We start from the raw sequence: 17,156 nt of genomic DNA on the forward strand, positions 1-17,156 counted from the left end.
GGGCCTTCAGCAGCTCAAGTCATCTCATAGATTTCTTGGGAATACCCCATGAACATTTATCTTTAAAAAATGGGGATAAATTGTGTTCTGAATAAAGCACTTCTGGTTGTTTTTTTTCCACATCAAAGATGATAAATTACAACACAATTGGAGTGAAGACAATGGAGTTTGTCGTCACTAGGAACCGGCCTCTAGGTGGCAGCAACTAGCCACATAGTTACTCACACAGTAAAAGGGACCTCAGTGAACTTTGCAGTGTTGTCAAGTTTCCAACCAGAAAGATAAATATTAAAGTTTCTTTCATGTTATATTTAAACCATGTGATTTGTGTCATTTAGACTGTAAAGCGATTTGAGTGGTCATCAAGAATAGAAAAGCTCTTTTTAAAGAGAAACCATTTACCATTTCATTCCAGCTTGAACAGTCAAAGGGACAGTTCATACTTTAACTGGAATATGACAAATTATTTAATTCATAAATGACTAAAGTGGCTTTATTCCCCCCTCTGTATTCATTTATGTAACTTATTATATTCTTACTCTTATGTGTGAGGTTAAGAGGGGGAGTTATTGTTATCATTGTTACTAATAATCATTTTTTATTAGTTTCATTTTTACATAGGTCTGCTTGTTGTTGACAGGGTTCAGTGACCCACAGCTTCCTATAGAGGGGGCGGAGCTTCTTTTGTGCAGGACAGACGCAGCCTGATCGCAGACTGACATGAAGAAGAAGCGTCTGTTCTTAAAGTCTGAGCCCAGAGGAAACTTTTAATCTGCCTCCTCAGAAAACAAATCACACGGGGACACGGTAACATGTTCTCTCCTTGATTCACGACGTTATTTTTGCTTCACGAGCAGCTGAAGTCTCGATCCGAAGAAAATCTGTGATTGTTGATGCTATTAGCGTGTTAGCTTCAAGTAGAAATACATGCAACATACTGCGATGTACTAGATATGCTGTAAAGGTACATGCATTCATTGATTTTGAGTTATTATGGGGGCTTTCTCAAAGAAAGACCGGAAATGAAGGGGTGGTGGAAGGATTGTTAACTGTAGTTTGAGCCAGTTGAGCCTACATGAGTGCTACAGTCTTCTCTGACTTGTAAGTCTTTGTCTTCACCCTCAGGTTTCATCCAGGTGGGAGATGTTTGCCACAGCCACCAGGAACTTTGTGGAGGAGGTGGATCATGGGGGTTTACTGATCCCTGTGTCCAGCCTCAATGACACCATTGAGCTGCTGACTGTGGTGGTGAAGCGTAAACGTTTCTGGTTCTGGCAGAAGCCCAAGTATCTCCCCACTGATTTTAACCTGAATGACATACTGACAGGAGACATCTTCTTACAGCCAGGTAAACAACAAACACTCTGGATAAGTACATGCATTTGTTTTCACGCTAGTTGTTAAATGTCTGCAGCATTAGATCACAGAAAACCCTTTTTCTGCGGTGGCTAAGAAATCTCAGAGCACTGCAAATTAAGAAAACAAATGCAAATAGAAAAAACACATGCAAATAGAAAAAACACATGCAAATAGAAAAAACTAATTAAGAAAACAACTTCGGAAATTTGGTGAGACATGTACTGCAAAATGTCACAACACATGCAAATACAGAAACGTGCTGCAAATTGTGAAAACAACAACGGAAATGTTTCCAGCGGAACCAAACAAGTGATGAACCTTGTTGTAGTTCAATGCTTTGTGATGTTCCATCACCACTGATGAGTAGCAGACTTCAATAACTTCACAAACTGATGAAGTCGTTTTCTTAATTTGCACGTTTCTGTTTTATTTGCATGTGTTTTCTTAATTTGTTATGCTCTCTCAGCCACCATATTTTCCCACAGTTTCCATAGAGATAGACTTCATCACGTTTAACGGGACGTATGGGGACAACGTTAAGGGAGCTATGGACGCAAAATTTGTCCACTCCAACGTGAGCCTGCACGGCAAAGACTCGTCCAAACTCCAGTCGTCCTTCGGCAGTTTGAAAAAAGAGGAAGTGAATGTGCAGAAGCTTCTGCAAGAATCCAAAAACAGGTCTGTTCTTCTGCTTGTCTCCACCTTCTGACAGAAAAACACTGGAAACCTGACACTCAGTCTGTTAGAGATTTGCACACAGCAGCAGTGATCTTTGTCCACTCACAAAGCTGCACACAAAACACACGTCAGTTGAATATTAACACTCACAAGAGACAATGCTTGTTTTTGAAGAAGCTTAAGACAGAACGTCACAGAATTTCAAGTCTGTATATTTTTCACATCTGCATATTTTTCACATCTGCACAATATAGTTTTTTTCCCGTGAAAAATGTAACACTGGTGTTGTACATTCAATGTCTCAGGGTCCTGGACATGTCCCACTGTCTGATCCTGCAGACCAAGGAGAAGCACAGACGTGTGTTGGGGATTGTGAAGGAGCGTATTGTGACCACGAAGCCCTGTTCGGTCATAGAGGAGGTGCAGCAGGTCGGAGAGTGCGGAGGGAGCCTCAGCACCTGTGGGCCCAAGTGCTCGAAGGTAGAGAAGTAAAACTGAAACAATCTCATGATGGGTTTTCTTTTAGTTAATGTGTTTTAAGAGTTGATTTCACTTTTCCTTTATCAGAGAGAACTTTGTCATCTCCAAATTCACTCTCTTGTTATCCATCCATTATCTATGTACTGCTTATTAAAGGTCTCTTTTCCCTGAATGAGTTTTCAGCCATGCATTTAACTCTAGGTCTTTTCTTTTCAAGTTGTAGAAGTGAAAGTGAATTTTTGTGCCGTGTAATGTTGAAAAGTGAATTAAATTTTAAAACAATTCAACACACATAAGATATAAAATAATTTTTTTTACTGACTCCCACATCCTTTGCATAGAAGGGAACACATCCAGACAGATCCATAGGTGAAGGATGCATCACCAGCTGCTGTTGTTTTTCAGCAGTAATTGTTGTTTTAGAGTCTTATGTCAAACGTCTGCTGTATCATTGTTTCTGCAGGTTTCATTGAAAGAGAACGGGAGCCTGAGTAAAGACAGTAATGTTACCATGGAGATACCCACTCATACTACCATTGCCTATGCCCTCCTAGAACTAGAGATCAAACATGATGGATGCTATGGTGAGGAATCATCGAGTAAATCTACACATTTGCATATTTGACCAGAACAACTGATAAATCTCTTATTAAATATCTGAAATGTAACATGCTGTATTTTCCTCAGAGCTGTGTCTGATGTCAGACACCACCGGAGGTTTTGAAGTAGACGGCCAGGCTAAGAAACAACTGTGGGGTGTGTCCGGAGCTGCTCCGCACGCTTCTGAAAACAGCCACCTTCAACAAGGTAAATGACTGTTTTCTCTCTGCAGCCATAAAACATGTGACTGTAGATGATGACGTCTTCAGACATATGTGCTGGCTCATAAATGGCCTTGAGAGATTGGAGTCTTATCAGAATGGCGTGATAACCAATTGTAAACATCTGCCTTGACCTGAGTCTTTTATCTAAAGCTCGTACTTGGTTTTGTGCAGTTAACTCAGGTTTTAGTGACCTGCTACATAATGCAAACATTCTGTCTTTAGAGTGAATTTAGATTTTTCTTTCTATCAACAGATCTGGAGCAACTTCATGATCACTTCGAGGTGCTGTTGACTCTTCCTGCCACCACACGGTCCTCTCTGCTCCAGCAGCTCACTCAAGTTATGCAGGACCAAGCTGCCATCAGTGCACTTCAGGATGTGGTAGGTGGGACAGAGAGGCCCTGACAGGACAGAGGCAAAATGATTATGTTGAGTGTGTTAAACGTGCCTGTTTAACGTTGGTGTCTTCCTTTGTCTCAGCTGGACCAGATGTGCCAGGATAAGAGCTCTGTCCTGGGTGATGTCACGATGACAGAGTGTCAAAAACGGATCATCCAGGCAATTCTGGACCTCGTGGAGCAGTGTGGTGAAGCGGAGTCAGCTCAGACAGGCCAGGCCACATCAGTCCTCACAGCACTCCACCTCATTAGCAGCGCCTTGGACGGTGAGGGAAATCACACGCTGTGCAGCCTTTATTACTTTACCCATTAGTTAAGTTAAATGTTGCTTGAAGTCCTGGATTTTTGGGCCGATGCTGATATTTTGGTTGATATATAATGAAAAATGCCAATAATTCCTTCAGATGTTGTTATCAAAGCCTAAAGACAAGTTCAACCATAAACTTTATTATTAACGAAAATAAAATGCAACCAAATATATAGAACTTTATTTGAGAAAATAGGGGGGGCAACGACATCATTCATCCTATGTCTCTGAAAGGCTCGTTTTGTCGGATTCTCGGTCAGTCTCCAGTAGTCATCATTTCATTGTCCTGAGGAGAAGCGTGTAGAATGTCCTAAAAACCTAATTTCCTGAAGTTCTGTTTTCATCCCACATCTTTGTGTTTGCCTTTCAGAGATGACCAATGATTGTCGTGCCATCTTGGGACTGTGCTGCAGCCACTCAGTGTTACAGACAATGGAGCTGCTGGTGAGTAAAGTCATTTTTTTTACAAAATGAAAATCACACAACATGTTACATGAGTGATGCTGATCATGATGATCATAATCCCAGCTGCATGTTAACCTTTGTCTCACCCCTGCTCCAGGTACAGTGTGCGTCAGGAAACGGAGAGTTGCTGCTCGGCAGCGCAGACCTGTCCGTACTGACAGAGGAGGTGTATGAAAACGCTGCACATCTGTTCGCCTCCTCTAACGTGTGCCTGAAGAGAGACGGGGACACTGTGAGGACAGAAATAAGCCAGGAGTCGGGGAACCTTCCTCTGGTCCTGTGTATCGCTGTCAGAGGTTTGGCCTCATTAACCCTCTGAGTTTAAATTGAAGATGCCTTCAAATCCACCAGGAACTTTTACTAACCACACCTGCATGAGGTACCCAGGATCCCATCTAGATGTATTATTTATCAAGTGTTTTATAAATTCTATTTGGTGCTGTAGAATGTTATTACTAAGATTTAAGATAAAAGGTTGATCTAAACCTTCAAGCCAATCAGATCCAAGAATTCTCAGTGGGCATGGAACAAAGTAAAAGAAACACTAATGATTTCATGTGGGATCTGACCTGCCTTCTCAGCACTTATGCTGTCGGGACATATTGCACTTACACATTCTTTGTGGCTTCAGATTGTTTATCTGTACTAATATTTTAACATTGGTGTCTTTTGTGTTTTCCTCTGTTAAGTACCTTAAGATTGAATATTCATGAATTCAGTAAATATACATGTAACCATGTCATTGTTCTCTATAGAAAAGAATATTTGAAGCTCTTTTTAATGTACTAACCACAGACCTCATTTTCAACCTCATTGCTCACTAGAGCAAATTTAAAAAAAAGTTTTTTTAATATTTTCACTTTTGATGCAGATTAAATGCACATTTCTTTGAGTTTTAATTCAGGTTTGATATTGTATATATTTTTCTCTATGGTGGAAAAATAAAATGTGCCAATACCAGCTGTAGTTGTAACTTTGTCCTTCTCCAACACATTCAATACATTTGTCAAGTAATTCTGCCAAAATCAAATACAAAGCAGATCATTATAAAACACATCATTTATTTCACATCTGAAAATACATATTTTTCTGAAATCTTGTAAAATATAACCTTTATAAGTAAATATGAGCTTTCATTTAAAACTGTTAAGTTTTTTAGTAATATCACATCAAAAGGGATGGTTCATTGAAATGCAGTACCCTGCTCAGAGTCCTGTGGAAAGTTTCTTTCTTCCAGATAAACACAGCTGCATATTCACTGGTCAGCCACGCACATGATCCAGATGTATGACCATCAACATAATTGATTTCTGTTGTGCTTGAGTGAAAGAGAAAAGTGGGTAAACACTGCAGGAAAACCTTTTCTTCCTGTACAACATCAAACACAGACTGCCATGACATTTATTAATGAGACAGAATAAATGTAGCCTTCACAAAGAAACAGGTCTCAGAAACATATGACTCTATTCTACATGAATGATGAAATGAGATGATGACTGGAGGCATACACACTGTAAACTGTAACACTGAGGTATCGTCCTTTTCAATGAGCAAATCCTCTTGACTTTAAAAATAAATACACTTTACCTATCTTACATACTGATGTAAATTGAAAACAACAGGGTATGGCAAACACTGCTTTTGTTTTAAAAAATAACACCCTGACACATTGGCCAGTATTTACTTCCAATCCGTTTGAAGAGAAAGAATTCTTTAAAATATATTTTGCCAATAAGTACACTTCCTGTGTGTGGTCAGTTGCATAGTGTGCTATTAAGGAATCTGGCTTTTCAGATCAGGTGATTCTGATGAACCTTTGTGCAAGACCCAAATTAACACAGGACTGATGTCCAACACTTAGTCTGTGTGTGTGCAGAACAGGGTTGTGTCCCTGTTTATCCCAGGTCTAGCAGCTCCCACAGCCTTGTCCGTCCAGCAGGGGGGGGTAGTACATCAGTAGACCCAGCTGACTGGAACCCACTGTGGCTCTATGAATAATCGCTCTACAGCTTCCTGCAGCTTGTCGAAGGCCTTGTCCAGATTGTCATTAACAATAGTCAAGTCGAAGTAGTGACTATAAGCCCGGCGTATCCTGGCACTCTCATCCACAGTCTTCTTCAAATCGTTCTCCTGGTACCAAACGAGGCAACAACAATTAACCAGACGTCTGTTATAATTTATAACTATTGAGAGAAGCTGAAATCCACTCAAAACTTACCGTGAGTAGTTTGGTTGTAAGACCAGCATCTACCACAGCCTTGTGCATAGCTCTTAGTGTGTCCAGCTCAGGAGCAGCAATAAACACCACGAATGGCATAAACTCAGCAGTCTTCAACATTTTCAGGGCCTAAACAAAGATAAATAAAAATACAATGTCCAAACCAAATCTTTAGGTGACAATCTATAATAATTGAGTGTGTGTGTGTGAGTGTGTGTGTGTCTTAAATTAACCTGAGGGTTGACGTCTAGGATGCAGGTACGACCCATATCCACCACTTCATGGATCGAGTCAATTTTGGTACCATAAAGGTTGGCATCATACTCGCCGTGCTCCAGATAGCGGCTCTCCTTGATGTCCTTCTCCATCTCTTCCCGTGTGACAAAGCAGTAGTTCTGACCGTCTTTCTCCTCTTCTCTGGGATGTCGCGACGTGACTAGAGGTAAAAGGTGAGGAAATGTGTGACCCAGACAGAAAACCTTTAAATATAAAATGAAGTTGCCTTAGCCATTTCTCTTGCACACTCACATGGTACAGTGGTGCCATATCTCAGAGGATTCACGACAATGAGCCTGTTCTTCAGGCTCCGCCTGCCGACTCCCTGAGCTCCAATCAGAATAAGTGTCTTTCTCTGGAATGGTGGCATCTTGGCGACCTCCTCATAGATCTGCAGCTCATAACGGTCAAACTCTATTCAAGGTAATACACAGGCTGAATTAGCAGTGTATTGTTTTCCATGAAATTGCATGTAGATACATTTGAACCAGTAGTGATACACACCAGCATTCTTAGAAGTCAGATACATCATTTTCTTCTTCTTTTTCTTTGCAGTCCGAGTTCCGCAGAGCATCCCTGAGTCACAAAGAGAAAGAGTTAGGTCACCACTGGTGGCGCTAAAGCCAAGAGATCTTTGACTGCCATGATAAATCAATGGTAACAGCTGGTATCATGATGAGAAGGAGAGAACATGACTTCGACCGACCAGAATCCGAAGTGTCCCAGTCTCGTCTCACGAAAGCTTTCCTCTTCTCCTCCAAGAATTGACTGGGGATGAGACCAGTGGCTCCACCAAACACTTTGCGTGCCTGTGTGGAAATCAGAGAGGTTCAGAGACCTTGGTTTCAATAATTGACTTACAGAAATAAGGTATCGGTCACTAACACCTTCCTCCTCATCCTTAACTACCTCTTGCAATGTTGAAAAGGCAAATAGTTGGCACACAATCCCTAATCAGCCCAGTAGCTGTAGTCAGTATCACAGTGGTTCACCATTACCCAGCAGCAGCTTCCTCACCTGCCACCAGTTAGGGTCCTCCTTGTTAACTACGTGAAGAATGTCTCCCTTGGAGAAGGCCAGACCCGCTTCTTTACAGGGGATCAAGTTGTCTGTGGTCGGGTTATAGTTGAAATATGGCTTTAGATAAACCTACGACAAGATGCGAGACAGTTAAATCACAAGCAGTACATTACCGTAACTGTGTCATATTTCCTAAAAGAAGGTTGCTCGTGTTCTTTTTCACTCTTCCTTTCCACTCATTTTATCTGTTAATCTAAAACAACAAATGCATAAGCAAATAGGAGAATGAGATAATTTGATCCTCCCCAGCACAAAGGTCAGTGTCTGACATAACCCTACATGATGCTCCTCTGCGTCAGCTGCTGTGTGTGCCGGTTACAGTAAGGGGGGGGGGGGGGGGGGGGGGGCTATCCAGTGGAAGGAGTGGTGTATACCCAGATAGTGTGTGGAGTGTTATTAATAGACCCTACGAGGGCTCAATTTTCAGGAGCCTGTTATTCTGGGATCAGCCGGGTCAGGAAGCTCTCACCCAATCACTGACAGGTACTGTACAACTACTGGACAGCCTCAATACACAAACACATACCCAGCAACACTACTGTACACATAGAGCACTAAGTTCAAGAAAGATTGGATGAGCACAAACAGAAGAAATGAGAATGTAACTGACTTGTTCTGTATACATTCTCCTGTAATAAAGGATCATTAAGTTCATCTTCCCTCTTTCTTACCTGCGGTGGTGCGGGTGTATCTCTGTAGCTGGGCAGGACCTTGAGCGTGATGCTCCCGCTGCAGTCCTTTAGCAGCTCCTGGAGTTCATGGGGGTTGCTGCCGACCTCACGACCGTTCACCTCGCGGATTATGTCCCCAGTGTGCAGCATACCCTGCCTGTCAATTGAGCTGCCGTGCAGGATCCGAGCGATCACCATCTCTCCCCGCTCCGCACGGAACGTCACCCCCTGAAAGAGAGTAGCAGCCATTCAGTTTCGTACGTCCGCACTTCATAAATCTTAGGCGAGGTTTATTTCTTAGTGAGGTTTTATCTGTGTGGGTACTCTAGAAAAACTCACTTATGTTGAGGTACCAAGTAAAACTGATTGACTCTGTTCTCACAAGTGGTCGATAAAAGAGGACACAATGATGTGAAAAGCAATTTACAGCCTAACAGGCGCACTGCATGTTCCCTCTGCAGAGCTGTGGATGATTTAAGTGCCCGGCCAACTTACCAAAGGTTCCCCAGCTTTCTTCTGGATGCCAATCATCCTGACAGCATCAGCTGGCATGAGTGAACTGGTCAACAAGACATGGCTGTTCACCGTAACGTGTGGCATTTCATAGGACTTTGCAGCCACTTTGTCATGAGCCTCGATCAAAGACTGAAGCAGAAAGATTGGAGAAGGAGAGAGGGAAATCAGACTGGATCACATTGTCTGTAATCTAAGACATTTAGAGTAGATTTCCTGCAGCTTTTTCTGAGACAGCTACCACAAGGTTAATTTACCAATATACTAAAAATAACAGTGACCGACACATTTGAAAAAGTAATGAGTGTTAAGAAATAAATCATTGCTCTACACATTCCTTTGAAACAAACACTTCAGAAAAGATGTTTTTATGATTGCACTGACAGCAGATCAATTGTTAAAAAGAGAGGATAAACCAGGTGTGTTCTTACCCTAGCAGCCACAAGAGTTAGCATAGAGTTAGCATTGGTCAGGCACTACAAACTGCATGGGCAAATGTGAAGATTTACTGAAACAGTCGGTGACACGGTCTTCTCCCCCTCACTTTACCCACATAACTCAGCCTGCTATTGGCCCGAGGAAATACACCCCCACCCTCCCATGCTGCAGCTTGTGGTGGAGAATATAAAGGCTGACAAAGGAGCAGGGCTGCCTAACAGGCTCTTCAGGGTAAATTAGTCAATAGCTGAAGTAAAAAGCTCTGACATCCATTCCCACAATTCATTCCACAAAGCTCTGGTCTATTCAAGCCCTTTAAAAACCCACTAACAGTTGTGTATCAGAGGAATGAGGCCAAACAGTACCTGAAAGTGAGGCTCCTGCAGGATTTTGACGAGCTCTGTAGCGGCAGCATCTTTTTCCGGCAGGTTGTTGAGAGAATCCAGGATCTCTGTGACCAGCTGAACGTTGTCGTCCCGCACGGCTTGTAATTCAACTTCTTCAAGACGCTCATGGGCCTACAAACAGAGGAAATTTGTCAAATTAGGGATGAAGACAAATTTAGTAATCTATCTAATCATTTACAGTTATCAATGTTACTAATGTACTACTTTACTGCAAAAACATGCATGTATGGAAAAACAGACAAAAAAGTTAACAGCACATAAACTATGATTTAAGGAGGAAAATAAATGACATTAACTGTAAGTCTGGCACAGCTCAAATCCAGGATTATTACCCTTCACACTACAGTACAATTGATTCAGTCAAATTAGATCTTAAAATAAAAATTCATGAGAACAGATAAGTGGGATCATTTCAGTTTCGGTGACAAAGATATTTAGGGCAGGTATCTTATCATACGTTTGGTATCGTGACACTATGACAACTTCTTTCACTTGCTAAAGTGAGTACTCAACCCATCTACATACATGAATGAAATACCACCTGGTGTATAATAGCTTTACACACATTTCTGTGCAAGCTGATGTGAAGTGGACTAGTTCAATCTTATACTTTTTCTATAAGAAACCTTCGGATTGGATGTTATATGATCCTGTGGCTATTTACACACAAGCACTTGAAGAACTTCTAACCCACCACTTGCACAAGGTGAAGAAAATAATGAATGACGACTGTACTGTACTGATTGGTGTTGATTCCGTGAGGCAGTAGAAAGACAGTAGGGTGCACGAAAGGGAAAAAATCTTCTGTCTCTGTGATTTTTGTATCTCAATATGGATATACTGTATATAGTGACATAGTATTTTTCAGGGATCTCGGTTGAGAAACTGTTGTGCCATGTTAGCACTACTGAGAAGAGCATCACAGCCTGGTGTAGGCTTAGGGAAATTAGATCGTCACCATGTCGTTACACATCAACTGATACAGCACTATATAACCTTGATACTCTTGTGCCAACAACTTGTATATCAAATTATAGTGAGGCACCATCAAAATGTCATATTCTTCCTCTAACTGTTACTGTGATACACAACAGACAGAGTAATTGACAACTGTTCACATAGTGATGGCATTCAATTGGCACATGACATTAAACTACTCATTAGCCCATCTAACAGGAAATTATCTAACGCTTTAAGACAGCAGAGCTCTGTTTGTAGGAAATGAGGACACAAACGTCCCTTGGTGACAGGTTTTTATATAGAAATCATTCTATTTATACACATAGTAGTTGAACCTGATGACCTCAATCTGCATTGGCGCATTTGCTCTGTTATGCAAGACACTTATTCACCACACTTTTGGCAAATACTGAAAATTTGATTGTTTCTTTTAAGACAGACACAGGAATTGTACTGTCACCTTGCACACAGTGGGCAGTACACTTCACCCTGGCAAGTAGATATTTCCTGCAAGCAATTTAAACCTTGACACAAGATCAGTTGGCACACAGCATGATTAATTAACATCAAGGTCATAGCAATTACAAGATGCAGCTTGTTGGCAGGTTTACATTTTTCTTTAAAAAACTGCAGGTCTTGATTCAGATTTCTTTCTCCATTTCCCACTCCACATTTGAATAAACATTTTGTGTGTGTGTGTGTGTGTTACCTTGGCAAGGGAACGGACGATGGGACTCTCCATGATGCCTCTGAGGAAGATGAGATCAATATCTTTGGCTCCTGTGCCTGATGGTAGGTCTTTCAGGTTGTCCAACACCTGCTGCATTGCTGGTTTCAGAAGATTGTACTTTGAGTTTAAGATTCACCAAATGCAGGCAGAAATGTTAGTGATAAACAAGGCTTGCTGCCAGTAATTATGCAAATAATTGAAATTCTAAGCTGATGAAAAAAAACTAGACACTGTGACTATAATAAGAGCTTACAACAGAGGAACAATAAGTGGACAGTCAATCAATGGGCCAATTCACAGAGAGCATCCCTCATTTCCATTGCAGCAGCAACAAGCACGCAGAGTCACAAAGGCATTGTTCTATGAACAGGACTGCCTTGTGGATGCTGAGCTCACAGCAAGAAACTGAGGCCAAATTAACTGGGTTTGCATAAAGAGCATGACATAAAGAGTGTGACATATATTGACCAGTCAATATAACACAGTAAAATAAATAACATATCATTTTGTAACTCTTTCCATAAAAATAGGATTTGTAACTTTTGACTAAGTTGGCCTATATCTGTTTTTTTCCCCAGGCTAGATACACTCAGAAATATTCTTTTTTTCTGCCATGTGTGGCTATTGTATGTCACAGTGGGACAAATGTGAATGTTCACCCACACAGCTATCTCTGTCCAAATGTCAAAATTTTGCAACAGTTCCTGTGCAACAGTCTGTTTAGGACTTTGCCTGTGGTGACTTACCTGAGCCAGACTTTTCATTGGCCACAGTCATGTTTATTATTCCTCAGCTCAGGACAGAGAAACTCAGGAGGTTCGCAGGCCGTAGGAAACCTGCCCAAAATCGGTTCACCAAGATTACCACACAAGCCAGGGAAAAAAAGAGGAGCATTCTGAGACATTTGCTAAAGTGTTTTACTGCAGGACTCATGAAGATATGAAGGCATGGAGACACAAAATAGCACTGAGGAATTTTTTCTTAGTCTTAATGCACATGTTAGTACAGCGAGCACTGGGGAAATAAGGGAACCACAAAGGCTATTGAAAGTCAAAGAATGGGTCTCTCGTCCTTCTAGGTTGTGCCAGCCACACTCTGAGTTGTCCCGTTCTTCTGGTTGTGCCAGCCACACACTGAGTTGTCGATGGGAATTCTATACAGACATGCTGTCCCAACAGAATGGGGCAAAGACAGTCCTGCAAAGCCTCAGTAGGTAGATGGACAAAAACAAGTAAGGACTTCCTGATCATGAACCACAATTTTTAACTGTAAAACACGGTAGTCCATCAAAACAATGTCAACAAAGACACAAAAGTCCAGATAATAATGTAGAGCCAAAAACAAAAGCCACTCACCTACAAACTGTGTTTAAATCATCAGTGCAGCACTCCAACACGGAGCCCCACGTTTTCTACTAATCACTCATCTAGTACCTTTGGGCTAAAGAGAGAATGGAGGGGTGTAAAAAAAAAAAAAGAAATCACATTATTCTTTTTATAAAATTAAATTGCCACAGGCAGCCTAAATGCCCTCCTGGGTACTGATAAACCAGCACATGCTTAGAAGTAAGCTCCACTCTATCTCAAGGGCATCTTCATGTTCAGGGCAATGCCATAGTGATGTAAAGCAGCCATTATTGTTGTAGGACACTGCGACAACCAAGTCAGATCAAGCCCCAAAGGGGATTCCACAATTACAATCTATTAATTATTTTATATAAACTAAATATTTACTACTAAACAGTTATGTCAAACTGAAACAAGATATTTAAAGGCAACACAGAAAGCTGTATAGGTTATTTTATAGTAAACTCTTGATGAAATGAATTGATCATCTGGGCTGCAGGGACACACCAGCTGTATTTACCATTTAATACATTTTGAGCAATTGTATTTGATTTGTCTCGTTTGATATTAGAGGCAAACTACTGCCACCGTGTGCATAAAACTTAACAACAGTGCACATACTTACACTAAAGAAAGGGTTTTCTGCAATGTCATGATAAAGTTATGTGTTTCCAGACTTCAATGATTGAAGATTCAAGAGTTTGAGGATTTGTGAGTTCAGATTCTCATTTTAATCTCATTCATCTTTCAGACACTAGCAGCCGCTCTGAATGAATGGAGCCGAGTGAAGCAGCACCGGGGCTGGCTGAGGTTGGCACGGTGTTCGGTGCCTCTCAGTCCGGTGCGGGGCGCATGAGGAGCAGCCTGACAGGAGGTGAGCGCTCGGTGCCGGTGGGTTAAGTTGAAGTTAAACACGGTCACAAAGTTGTCAACCCCACGCGAGCTTCATATTCTCTGTCACGCTACACACGCACTGAGCACGTGTAGCCACCTCCAACACGATAAGTAGCCATTAGTAAGTAAATAGCAGCTATAAATGCTAACTCTAATGTTAGCACACAACTGTTGGATGTTAAATAAAATGAATTAGAATGTGTTTAAGTGCTGTCAGAGTTTTTAATTACCGTTAAATCGACCCGGTGACTGTCCCGTACCAAGTTAGTGGTAGCCGCTGCTAGCACCGTGTGTAGCTCAAAGAGGCACGTTAGCATTGCTAATGGTCACTAGCAGACACTAGCTTGTCTCTGAACGTTTAAGAAAGCTTTCATGGTGACGGACAATACAGTCGCCTCAAACTCATGAGCCATGTTGGCAGATTTAACCCAGCTACATTAGCGTGTTAGCGTTTCACCGCAACGTGTGAGCAGCGAGGTTCAGTTAGCGACAACACCAGTCATTAGCATGTTAGCAGCTAACAGTGAATGCGGCTCAGGCTAGCTAGCTAGCTAGCTGCCGTTAGCTGTGTGTTACAGTGCGAGCAGAGGAAGTAGAGAGTCTCCCGCTGTCTCCGGGCTGAGTGGAGAAATGAATGAATGATCATTTACCTGATCTGATGTGGTATCATCCAGTCACGCTTTCATGTTTCCCTCCATCTCAAAGTTCCACCTAAAAGTTGCGCAAGAGTAACTTGTGAAGTGTGTTTCGAGGGAGCGTGTCTGCGCCCCCTACACACACACACACACACACACACACACACACTGTGCTGGGTTAATGGAGTGGAGGTGAAGTGCATTCATGGCTTCTTCCATCATTGTTTCCCCATCAAATCAAATGTTTAATAACTGTCTGATACACACTGAATGTACTCACTGTAATGTTAAAAGTTGACAGACAAATATCACTGTGCTGATGGTCACCATAAATTTAAAAAAAAGCGATAATCCTTTGGTTTAAATCTGTCCTTTAAATTGGAAAGGCCTCCCTGAGTGGCTCTCTCTGTTCCCTGTCAGTGGAGTGCTGCAGTAGTGACTAAACGCTCATCTGGCTTTGACAGAAGAAGTTAATGTCACCTTGTCAACAACATGCACTTACCACATGAGGAGGATATACTGTAGATCTGGCTGCCGTTAATAGTGCATGTCATATAATACCCCCACATGTGTGCAATAACTAATATCATATGTAAAAACCCATCAGCAGGACAACATGAAGCACCAAGCAGTACCTCTGTTCACCAAATCTGGTTCTTCAGCTGCAATGAAGCTTCCTCAAAGCGTCTATAGTTACAGGAACCATAAGCTTGGACCAGGTGTCATAACAGAGTTAACCGAATACTCAGCGTTGCGTGATTTGCATTTGATATATCCAGGTCACTTGATGGGATTAAACGGTTAATCTGTGTTCAGGCAGGGTGCAGGTGCATCTCAGCAGGTTTTGATATAACAAGTGAAATAAATGAAACACTCTCATGTATTCAATTTGTATTTTTTATTTTAACCCAATTCCCCAATAAAGTATTAGCAGCAGACACGAACTACAAGGTGTTTGTCCCATTTGAAAAATTGTCCAAATCTTTAGATGCCAGTTCACCAGTAGAGAGCACTGTTAGTCCATCAGGGAAAGACACAAGACACTGTTTAACAAACCTCCACTATAAATACCACATAATCTAACTAGGTCTACTCTGTGTTTTTAGTGTAACACTGGCAATATGACACACCAAACTCATTTTATTGTACAATGTTTTTTCCATGCAACACAACCTCATTTCATGTCTGTAACAGACAGGCAGCAGCTTTGTGGGATCAGTCTGACGGCTCCAGCAGCATCACCACAGTGGTGACCCATCGTATCTGTAACATGAGGACGTCAGTGAAAAAGTGTTTTTTTAGACATGCATCAAAACCATGTAAGGATATGGATGTATGGGTAAAAAGTAAAGTTAAAAAAGAGCACAAGAGAATCATGCAATAAAAAACACCGAAGATTAAATTAAATAGGATTTAAATAATGACACACATTAACAGAAATAATCATGCTCAACACTTAATATTATTAGAATCCAAAACTACAACTAAAAATCATTGTATTTTACAATTAACACTTTTGATTGGACATTTTCTCAATATCACAAGCTTCACAGGAATATAATAGCGTTCCACAAAATTGTATGGATGTTTTTTCAGTATCACATTGTTTGTATTATATAGCTTAACATTGGAATATACAACATAAAAAAATCCAGTGGATATCAGTGCAGGGAGGTTGTTGACAAAATGTGTAATAAGCAGCAAAGCATTGTAATTTCAAGATAAAATAGATAATACTAATAAAATGATTTACCTGATATAGTTGTATCCTGGAATATTCTCTGCACTCTCCCTTACCAACACATCTGAAAATACAGTATCTGGAGTGTCTCTTTTCCCATACCTATAATTTATATGATGAAAAAAATCAGCACATAAATACATCTTTGCACGTACTTTAATGTTGTATAGAAACTTAAGTACTAACCTCTGTCTTGTAATGAGGTTGATGTAGTGTCTTAGTGCAGAGTAATATTTGGCAAGATCCTCAGGTGTTGCCCCTTCCCGGGGAATTGTCGGCTTGACTGGATATGCATTAATGCCAGAGTGAATACAAGCCAGCAGGCAGAGAGCCAGTACACTTGGCGACATCACGGTGCTCGAGCGAATCCTGGATCACAGGGAAAATTAAAACAATTCAGGGTAAAAAAATTATTAACCAACAATTTCACAATATCAACATCATTCTCCCAGAGTTCACAAACCATAAAAGATTTCAGATGCATAAGAACTCTTTGACTTCCAAGCAGGAAAGTGACATTTCTGTGACAAACCGAGAAATAAAAATTTGTCTTACATTATAACTTGACACTTAATGCCGCTCTGGTCGGTTTTCTCACTGTCCAAGGCACCTCTGTCAGATTCCTCACGTTACCCCAGTTTTATAGAGTGTGTGTCGAGTGGGGAGGGAGGGTCATTTCATTCACTTACAGGTCACTCCTGAGAAATATCTACTGCCTCCTGAGATGGGTTCAGGG

The 17,156-nt window shown here is 41.2% G+C and overlaps 3 protein-coding genes across 7 annotated transcripts; 1 reads left to right on the forward strand and 2 right to left on the reverse strand.

The window, feature by feature from the left end:
• The first annotated feature begins 669 nt into the window (after positions 1–669).
• gsdmeb (gasdermin Eb) lies at positions 670–5,471 on the forward strand. 2 transcript variants are annotated; one of them, XM_020093351.2, is made up of 10 exons: positions 670–807; positions 1,126–1,348; positions 1,845–2,037; positions 2,343–2,517; positions 2,981–3,101; positions 3,205–3,324; positions 3,595–3,722; positions 3,822–4,005; positions 4,417–4,490; positions 4,609–5,471. In XM_020093351.2, exons 2-10 carry the CDS (start codon positions 1,144–1,146, stop codon positions 4,828–4,830), a joined length of 1,422 nt encoding a protein of 473 aa, XP_019948910.2. In that variant the 5' UTR covers positions 670–807; positions 1,126–1,143; the 3' UTR covers positions 4,831–5,471. The 2 variants fall into 2 exon arrangements, with proteins under 2 accessions (XP_019948910.2, XP_019948911.2); XM_020093352.2 differs by lacking the exon at positions 670–807 and having other exon boundaries at positions 1,209–1,348; positions 1,826–2,037.
• An 81-nt stretch (positions 5,472–5,552) lies between these two features.
• pals2a (protein associated with LIN7 2, MAGUK p55 family member a) lies at positions 5,553–14,842 on the reverse strand. 4 transcript variants are annotated; one of them, XM_020093347.2, is made up of 14 exons: positions 14,695–14,838; positions 13,160–13,244; positions 12,551–12,640; positions 11,784–11,902; positions 10,073–10,225; positions 9,252–9,401; positions 8,757–8,984; positions 8,023–8,154; positions 7,712–7,814; positions 7,510–7,581; positions 7,258–7,419; positions 6,963–7,165; positions 6,730–6,858; positions 5,553–6,641 (listed from the first exon to the last, which is right to left on the reverse strand). In XM_020093347.2, exons 3-14 carry the CDS (start codon positions 12,579–12,581, stop codon positions 6,465–6,467), a joined length of 1,659 nt encoding a protein of 552 aa, XP_019948906.1. In that variant the 5' UTR covers positions 12,582–12,640; positions 13,160–13,244; positions 14,695–14,838; the 3' UTR covers positions 5,553–6,464. The 4 variants fall into 4 exon arrangements, with proteins under 4 accessions (XP_019948906.1, XP_019948907.1, XP_019948908.1 ...); XM_020093348.2 differs by lacking the exon at positions 14,695–14,838 and adding an exon at positions 14,275–14,563; XM_020093349.2 differs by lacking the exon at positions 13,160–13,244 and having other exon boundaries at positions 14,695–14,842.
• A 731-nt stretch (positions 14,843–15,573) lies between these two features.
• Positions 15,574–17,111, reverse strand: LOC109633166 (peptide YY-like). The gene is made up of 4 exons (XM_020092807.2): positions 16,976–17,111; positions 16,607–16,789; positions 16,433–16,522; positions 15,574–15,942 (listed from the first exon to the last, which is right to left on the reverse strand). Coding segments are annotated over exons 1-4 (300 nt in total). The 5' UTR covers positions 16,978–17,111; the 3' UTR covers positions 15,574–15,917.
• Between the last annotated feature and the right edge of the window lie 45 nt (positions 17,112–17,156).

This window comes from Paralichthys olivaceus, chromosome 13 (genome assembly GCF_024713975.1).
Source record: "Paralichthys olivaceus isolate ysfri-2021 chromosome 13, ASM2471397v2, whole genome shotgun sequence".
In the NCBI taxonomy this organism is placed as follows: domain Eukaryota; kingdom Metazoa; phylum Chordata; class Actinopteri; order Pleuronectiformes; family Paralichthyidae; genus Paralichthys; species Paralichthys olivaceus.